Source organism: Poromitra crassiceps (assembly GCF_964638095.1).
Source record: "Poromitra crassiceps genome assembly, chromosome: 5".
NCBI classification, from domain to species: domain Eukaryota; kingdom Metazoa; phylum Chordata; class Actinopteri; order Beryciformes; family Melamphaidae; genus Poromitra; species Poromitra crassiceps.
In genome coordinates this window covers 25,165,281-25,174,587 of record NC_139642.1, presented here as the reverse complement: position 1 = coordinate 25,174,587, position 9,307 = coordinate 25,165,281, and the positions used below count along the sequence as shown (strand labels likewise).

At 42.9% G+C, this 9,307-nt stretch overlaps 1 protein-coding gene across 3 annotated transcripts in view; it reads right to left on the bottom strand.

Moving 5' to 3' along the window:
* Positions 1-222: 222 nt before the first annotated feature.
* The window catches only part of LOC310777494 (von Willebrand factor A domain-containing protein 5A-like), a 22,870-nt gene continuing 13,785 nt past the window's right edge, over positions 223-9,307 (bottom strand). For 2 of the 3 annotated variants that reach the window (XM_083637836.1, XM_083637837.1), the window contains exons 15-20: positions 9,037-9,263; positions 7,458-7,559; positions 2,486-2,551; positions 1,165-1,328; positions 789-912; positions 223-668 (exon numbers count right to left, since the gene is read on the bottom strand). In XM_083637836.1, coding sequence (XP_083493962.1) covers positions 589-668; positions 789-912; positions 1,165-1,328; positions 2,486-2,551; positions 7,458-7,559; positions 9,037-9,263 — 763 coding nt within the window. In that variant the 3' untranslated portion in view covers positions 223-588. The remainder of the gene's footprint in view (positions 669-788; positions 913-1,164; positions 1,329-2,485; positions 2,552-7,457; positions 7,560-9,036; positions 9,264-9,307) is intronic. The other variant, XM_083637838.1, reaches the window with a different exon arrangement.

Sequence of the window (9,307 nt, the reverse complement as noted above, 5' to 3'; positions counted from 1 at the left end):
AAGGAGCTCTTTGCACAGATGTTTGATGTGGGCTTCAAAGGTCAAGTCAGGGTCAGGTTGGAGACTGATGAGGAGAGGGGAATGTCTTGGCCAGAAAAGATGATGCGAGTTGTTCTTTTTTGTTGTTGAAAACAAGTGGTTGTTTTGCAAACCCAAATACTGTATTTCCTTGTGTACATTTAAAATCAAATATAAACAATGAAAATGGGCAGTAATGCATCATTCCAGTTTTATTTTAATCAGTAAAGCCGTTTCAGAATCCAACATTAAATGCTTAAAAGGCACAAGTATAGCAGCTCTTTATGTTTTGTTATATGACTGAGCCTGGATGGATGTGGCCCAGTGAGTGCAGGGCAAACGGAACAGGGACGCTTTCACAAAATAGTTCAAAGCCAGCAGCACTTATTACAAAACAGTTAATGTCAAAGGAGGTATGCAACAAGTTGTGGGATTACATTTCTATTGTATTGTTGTATAACAGTGAGGTGCAATTTGATGAAGTTCATGTTGCTGGCTGGAATAGATGTTCTTCTGTCTGCAAACCCCTCTGTTAGCAGAGTGAAGGAGAAGCTAGGCAGCATGAAGCCCTCAGAGCCCCAGCGCGTCTTTCTGCACCTTGCAACCCAACAGCACATTTCCAGCTTCCACACACTCAGTGACACACGAGGCTGAAAGAAGACACAAGGCGTCACCAGAGGAGACATACAGGATGTAAGGAGGCTGTGAATGTTGCCAAACAACTGATTTTAATCATCATAAAACAGTAGATATTATTGTTATTACGGTACCTTTCTGTGTATGGAGCCATGACACAGCCTTCATAGCCAGAAGCTCCCACTCTTCCTGGGCCTCCATCTTGAAGCCATGAAGCCAGATCAGAGCCAGAATGGTGGCCCACACTTCCTGGTTCACCTAATTCCCCAAATCCAACAACAACAGATGGAGAGGCCGTCAGGAACCAGAGCAAAGAGAATGAGGACGACATCATCTTATACTTACATTTGTCTTTCCCCCCTTCCTGTCCCTTTTTATTTTAGTCTCATATGTACTATTCACTTTTTTTATGTGAAGCACTTTGTGAACTCTGTTTGTAGATACGTGCCTTTTAAATTCATTTACAATTCATTCATTTTGAGTCTTATATTTGATTTGACAATGACTCACCGATGCAGGCTTTGGCTTCTCCACCTCCTCACTGGTCTTCCCCAGTACAGTAGCCAGAGCTGGCTCTAGCACCCAGGAGCCAGAGGCCTTCTGGAGAGAGATCAGCTGCAGCAAGGGCTCTCTGGGTGGCAGGAGGCTGGGCTGAGGAGCTTCATAGTCATCTTCTGAAAATTTTAGATAAGAAACCTACATCTTACCATCATTGCAATATACTTCTAAAGTACAAGCTCCTCAGCTTTGACAATTACTTTTCTTTTTTATTGCCTGTATAAGGTCCTTCACGGGCTAGCACCACCTCCTTTAGAATACTTTATCAAGCTTAACACTACGCAAAGCTCAGCGAGAGGCGACTGTGAACTACCTCTGAGACGGACCTCTGTCGGACAAAATGTTTTGTCCTACAGAGGTAGCAAACTGTGGAACAGCTTCCCACTGTCAGACAGAGATTGTAGCAGCGTCCACACCTTTAAGGGACTGTTAAAATCATGGCTCAGAACCAACCAGAACTGTGACCACTTTTAAACCCTTTTTTTTTTGTTTCCTGTTTCTGTTTCTTTGTATATGTATATGTCCCTGAAAGTCTATATTATGTCTCCTTTATGTATACATTATACACTATCCCATAATGTATAATGTGTTACCGGTACTTACATTGTATTCCCTGTCAGTTGCCCTATGTATGTACTACCTTTTCTTTTTTAACTCAATGCACTTTAGATCTACAGTACCTGTCGAGGGACTACGGATGGAAATTAGCTAAGGGTACAAACCGGCACATTTACATGCAAATGTTCATTAATGCTGCACTGTCCCTATGAAAAATTAATAAAGAAAATAAAATAAAAAATTATCAAAGTCACAATCAAGCATGCCTGCATGAGGAGAAAATCAAAGGAAGTGCAAGGAATCTGTTTTTTATTGTGAGAAAATTATATTTGGGCATAAATAAATAAATGGCACGCATACCCAACAAGATGTCGAGATATGCTCCTGCTGCTAGGCTAGAGGCTTATGCTTAGCTGCTGACGCTAGGCTAACAACCAGTCATTAAGCAATCATGTATTGGGGACCACAACATCAGAATTGTAATCAATAGAAAAGGGTAAGGCAGGGGGGAAAGTTCACACTGTCCACAAATAGTAGGCTATTTGAAAGTGACAATGTGTCTAACTACCATCGGAATAATTACCATCGGACTCCACTGCATCACCCAGCGATTCATAGATCTCATCAAAACCATAAGCCATGTTGTCTGGAGCTTTTGGAATGACAACCAACATACTATTTACACTGTAATCTTATGATATGTGTGTCTAATTACCTTCGGAGGAATTACCATCACACTCCACTGCATCACCCAGGGAATCTTCACAGATATCATCGTATGCTGTTGGGAAAAACAATACAAATAGATAACATTCAAATAAAATCCAGAACCTGTTAACAGACAGTCCAAAATAAAGCTGAGTGAGTATGTCTGTGTGTGTCCTTCGCATATCTTGAGAACCATTTGTCAGATCTACTCCTAGGGGCGGGGTCAACGGGCACTGCACTAGTACCAATAATAAATCACTCACGGTTTGATATGAGAAACATTGTTAAGGACGTGTCCCTCTGTCACCATGCGGTGCAGCACATGTTCAGTGAACACAGATGCTGATAATGATGTTGTTCATATACTTTATTAAAAAACAGTACACCTCACACACACCACAGTGTATTTCAAGGTCAGTGTTAAAGTATGGATACCGCCTGAGCATGAAGACGTTCATTACTTTCAGCTTGAACTACTTGACTTCCACCAACTCAAATTTGAGTGCGAAGGCTACAGCTATCTGCCAATCGCTCTATCAATTTGATGAATGAGAATTATGAATTCTAATTCTGAATGAATCGCTGAAAAACAATATGTTCTGTGAAATTCAAGATTAAGAGAAATCAGGTTGAAACAAAACTACGAAAGTGACCCCAGGAATTTTCCATTTTTTAAGACCTTTCTCACTGCATTCTCAACACGACGTGCTGTTCATGAGATTGTGAAATGGGTCTATCAATCACAGAGAAGGAACTGGTTTTCAGATACATTGCTGTGATTGTCTCAACCATCTGGCACCCAAACCCACCATCGGTCGTGGGTGTGGTGTTATTCTTTGCTCCTTTGGTTGTGTAGACATCCTCTGATGAAGGTCTATTGACTGAAAGATTAGCTGAATAAATAGTCCTTTTGGTGTTACGTTTGCTCGTTTTTCCTCTTTCTAGTGTTCTGCCTTAGCTTCCAGCACCTTCATTTTTGGGTGTGTGGTTGAATCTGTAGCAGCAGTCTGTATCATTGTACCATGAAAAGTTACACAGTGTAGGTAGTGCAGGGGTGGGCAATTTTTTTCCTGAGGGCCATACTGACTTGGGGGGCCACACATTGGAGATTATACCTGCCAACACTCCTGATTTTCGTGGGAGTCTCCCTATTTTTGACCCTCTCTCCCGTTGTGATTGGTAGTTTCTTGTTCATCTCCTGATATAATAGTGACACAAATCCAATGGCTGTAGCAGATGAGATTTATTAACATAATTCTGCCTTTTATTGAGTTTTTGGGATGTCGTTTTGTTTTTCTTTGAGGACCTTGGGGGCCGGATTGAGATGGTCCAGGGGCCAGGTCCGGCCCTGGGGCCGCATTTTGCCCATGAATGGTGTAGAGTCAGTTGATAACATGTAGTACTGCTACAAGCAATAGCAACGGTTATTCCCATGCCTCACAACCTCTACTCGGTGCAGACTGGGTGAGCTGGTCAGACATGAAATGACACAATGTTGCGTTTACATGCAGACAATAAACAGTTTATTAGCGGATTTCTGGAGTTACCTGATTATTCAAATGGTCATGTAAATAGCATAAACCGACAAGCTTTATCCGTTTATGGCCGTTATCGGGTTATGAATAAACGGATAAACATACCTAGGTTTTTTGGCCAATAACCCGTCTTTTGAGTGCATGTATACAGCGTATCAGGTTTCTTGTGGGTTTATACATACACGAGTTTGAGTTCTTCCGTCATGCACTACTTCTTCTGTTGTTTTATTGCGGAATTACCGCCGCCTTCTGGAGAGAAATCCGACTAATTGACTGAATCATGTAAACCCGGGTTTTTCCTATTGTCGGATTATTAAAGTGCATGTAAACGCAGAAATCAGATTATTGCCATAAACTGATTACTCACAGTTATCAGTTTATTGGTGTGCATGTAAATGCACTCAATGTTCTCTCTTGGATCAATCTTTGCACACCAGCTTAAACAACACTAAACCACATCTTAACACATTGAATGCCAGCCATGTTTTCATTCCTGTAGGTAAGTTGTGCCAGGGGTGTTTTTGACGATTCTGGCTCATTTTAGAAACAGCCGAGGATTCTTTTCTGTTAAGAATTCATGAACACCAATCATCTAAAAATAACTAATAGAATGTGTGCTTTCTCTGTCTAAAAGAGTTAGTTTGCAGAGTTAGTAGTTATGTAGATATTAGCCGTTGAGTACAGCATGGTTTCAGCGTCTGGAAATTTATTCAGAGATAAATGGCTTTTTGTGAAACAGTCACTTTAACCATTCATTTTTGGCATCAGTAAGACCGTCAGACATTCTAAACAATAGTTTTGAACAGTAATTTCCTCCATAACAACAGGAAACACCCCTCTCATTCAAACTCCTCCCTCCGTGTGTCTTCTCCTCCTTCCTCCTGGCTGTACAGCGGGCGTGTCAGAAGCGCTTTTGCTGCTGCCTGCCTGTGTGCCTGCCTGCCTGCTTGCCTGCGTGCAGACGCTCCTTGTGCGAGTCAAGATGGGCCGGGGAATGCGTGGGCGATGGGCAGATGTTGATTCTGGCCTTTCTGAGGTGTTTCAAAGTGTGTTTCACCTATGATCTATTTTGCAAATCGCTCTCCGCTCTCTGTGTGCTGCTGCCGGTGCGCGGCCGCTCTCAGGCAAGACAAGTCTTGAACGGATTACTGTAAAATCGCCACGGCATTTCCTTGAACGGCTTGGTCCCGCGGCAGTTTTTTCTTTGATTTCGGTCGTCTGGGGGAGCACTGTCAACACTTAGTGGGTCGGTAAAATAGATTATACACATTATCTTGCTCCAATAGTGATCTCGAAGATGTAAAAGTTGTTGATTGATGTACCACCGTCAAAAAAAAAAAAATGTTTATGTAAGACGAGTAAACTCGGCTCTGGCACTTAAGCGTTGGATTATGTAAGACGAATTATTTCGGCTATGGCACTTAAGGTGTTAAACAACACTAAACCACATCTTAAACAACACTAAACCACATCTTAAACAACACTAAACCACATCTTAAACAACACTAAACCACATCTTAAACCACAATAAACCACATCTTAAACCACACTAAACCACATCTTAAACAACACTAAACCACATCTTAAACAACACTAAACCACATCTTAAACCACACTAAACCACATCTTAAACAACACTAAACCACATCTTAAACAACCACATCTTAAACAACACTAAACCACATCAGGTAGAAAAATAATCTGCTCTCTATGGGTTGAAACTTTCAGGCATGTTGCACTTCTGGCCACACCCCAATCAGTGATGTCAGAGCAGGTTTACCTTTGACAGGTGGGGCAAAATGTAAGGGAAACCAAACAAGATAACAAGATAAGAAGACATTTAAATTGCAGCAGCATGCCTTATGCCAGTAGATGTCAGTCAAACCGGAAAAGTAGTCATTAGTAGTAGTTATTTTAATGATTATTGTGGGCTACCTTTATGTATACTAGATTTATCTGCAACCTTGATGGAAGAAGCTCACAAATTCATACCTGCATACCTTCCAGGAAACACAGTCTGTGTGTGCGTTTGTGCGTTTATTAAGGATGCGCTGATCTGATCTGATCACTATCGGTATCGGGCCAATACTGGCTAAAATCACTGGATCAGATATATTCCCAACCTGATCATAGCAGTTACATTAATGTAGCCTACATTGTGTTAAACATGACCAACACACTACAGCAAAAAAATTGCCTATAAAGGTGATGGAGAAAATTTAATTTCCACTTGCCTCATTTCATAATCAATTAGAGTTGCGCGATCTTGACCACAGTCAGATCGTCCAATTGCCACCCTTTGACATCGCCAATGCACGATGTCATCGCCCTCTCAACCCAAACAAGCAAACAGCGCGGAACGGTTGCCAGGTCAGCGGTTTTCCTGTGGTATTTGGCTACTTTTTAAGTGTTGTCACGAGTTTAATTTCTCCGCTCCGTTCGTGAGAGAGAAACAGGAGAGTTGACAGGTCTGTACTAGAAGTTAGCCCATTGAGAGAATGTATAATAATGACTATGCCAATCTAATGAATAACTAAAATCTTATCAGATGGGATCCATGAGACTATAAAATGGTTGAGAACCAGAACCACTGGTCTACACTACAGCAATGTTTTATTTATGATATACTGCATCTAATTACAGAAGGCAATTTTAGGACCTTGGTGAAATAATGTAACTGTTTAGGGAAAACTGCTTTTAATGCTGGCGCACAAAACATTTATGGTGTTACTTTTGTAGATATTACAATACATTTGGCAACGACAGCAATGCTCTCGGCATTTCAGTGTACCGTAAATTTCGGACTATAAGCCACGGCTTTTCCCCCGTTTTTTGGCCCTGCGGCTTATATAACGGTGCGGCTTATCTATGGATTTTTCCGGAAAAAAACCAACAAAAAAAACGGAATTCTCTCTTTTTTAGCACTCTTTCTAACTATAAATCCACTTCTGTTTTAATTTCCTCTCTTGCCCTCTTTTCACCACACCGCGGACACTGTGTGCACTGTAAAAAAAAACACAGGTGGTGTTGTGTTATGTTGTTTTGTTGAAATGTTAATAAATGGGAGCTTCCTCAAACAGCCATCTCTTTCCCGACAATCCCCTCTGTGCATGAACCCTTACATATGGTAATTAAACATTAAAACACAATTAAAAAAAAAAAAAAAAAAAAAAAAAAAAAAACATTAAACACCTGCGGCTTATAGTCCGGTGCGGCTTATATATGTAACAAACAGGCAATTTTGCTGCTGCGGCTTATACTCCGGTGCGGCTTATAGTGCGGAAATTACGGTATATGGATTGGCAGAGGCATATTTCTGATTTGTGTTATTGGGCTGACCTGGCAGCCCTGAGCAGCGGGGCGAACGGGCACTGCACTAGTGGCCGTTTTCTGTGGAGGAGAAAGATATACCCATATATGTATTTTCTTTGGGGTGTTACTCACATCCGCAATCAGCTTGCAGCATCATCATCCGTGGAGCAGCACAGTTTCGCGCCATCGGCATGGCACAGGCCATGGCACAGAACATGGGCTGCATATACATCACTTTGAAAGAAAAAAAAGAGTGACACATTATGTGAAGGCATTACAAGGGACTTAATAATACACAAAAAGTGTAAGCCAGTGTCTCTTGTATTCATTGCAAAGACACAATTTGGCATAAAAATGAATTTATGACAACTCCAAAACTTTCTAAATGAACTGCCCCCCCCCCCTGATTTTTTATCCGATTTTTATCCCCCATTAGTGCTAATTTAATTTATTTATCCTGGTTGCTACTCCACCCTCTGCCGATGTGGGGAGAGCCGAAACTGGCTCCATGCTTCCCCCGAGACATGGGCAGTTAGCCAGCCGCTTCTTTTCACCTGACAGGGGAAGCTTCACCGGTAGGACATAGCACGTGGGAGGTTCACGCTATTCCAACCAGTTCCCCTCCCTCTGAACAGGTGCCCTTAACGACCAGAGGAGGAACCACATTAGCAACCAGGATATTGCATGTTTTGGTGAAGGGGTTCCTATATGAAGGAAACCCCCGGGAGGCATGGGGAGAACATGCAAACTCCACACAGAAAGGCCCTTTTGACGACACCACCCGGGCGGTGGGCACTCGAGGACATGCGGACGGGCACGCATTCCTTCAGCGTTCACAGCGTCCCAGGTGGGAATCGAACCCAGGACCTTCGAGCTGTGAGGCGACAGCGCTTACCACCACCGTACCCCCCTAAATGAACATTTCTTGATAATGTCATACAAATCCTTCTGCATGACGTTTTTGGTTTTTGATGGCCGAAAGAGTGTGGAGTACAGCCAGACACACACGCATGCACATATCATAGTTGTGTCCAGGGGAGATACAGTGGTACAAACGCTGTCTTATTTCTAGCATGCAACATTAAAATAAAGGGGACATTTTGATACCGTTAATGGAGACAAATAAAAGTATTTGTGCTTGCTGACGAACAAGCTAAGTTCATGTTGTGAATCTGTGATAGCATTGCTTCAAATGTTGAACTCACCTCTTTTATGCACCAAAATAGATGTCGATTTGAATGTTTAATGCCATGAAGCATAATGTTAAAGCAGTACATCATTTCACATGGTCTCATACAGATGTCCACTTACGGTACGTGCACATCATGAAACGCTCGGCGGCTTGCCTCCTGTGGAAGCCGCTTTGACGCTGCATCTTGATAGGCTGTCTTGCTCTATTTCCGTGTCTGATTGGTCAATTTGCCTCGCGCCCCCTGCCGCTGGAACCGCCCACAGCGTTTCACTGTCGCAGACTAGAGGCGGCTTGTCTCCGAGCGGCTTCACGCTCGCGGGGCGGGACTAGGGCGGGACCTTTCGTTGAAGCTACCCAATGACAGCTCTTCCTACACATTTCCTCCCCCCACCCTCCTGTGTAGCTCGACCTGAGAACGTTTCTACAGGCTACAGCTCCAAGCTGAAAGCTGGTTTCCACGCCCACAAAACGCTGCGACACAGCGGAAAAGCGAATTTGCCATTGTAGATGTGCACGTACCGTTACTGGGTGCTGGGACATTTCTGCGCAGCAGAGGTCCTTGTATAGCCTCCCTATTCCTTTTGTTGACAGCAATGAAGGCAGTGAAGGAACTGCTCACTCCTGATTGAACACTGAGCTCAACCACCTTCTCCTTCACTCCTCCATTCTGCTGTCCTCTCTGCTCTCTCTCCTCCATCTCCAGGGAGCGAATCAGGGTCCGAGCCCCCAGCCTGTGGACGGTCAATCTGTAGAGAGCAGATAGAGTGGTGTAATATTCCTTTAATAAATA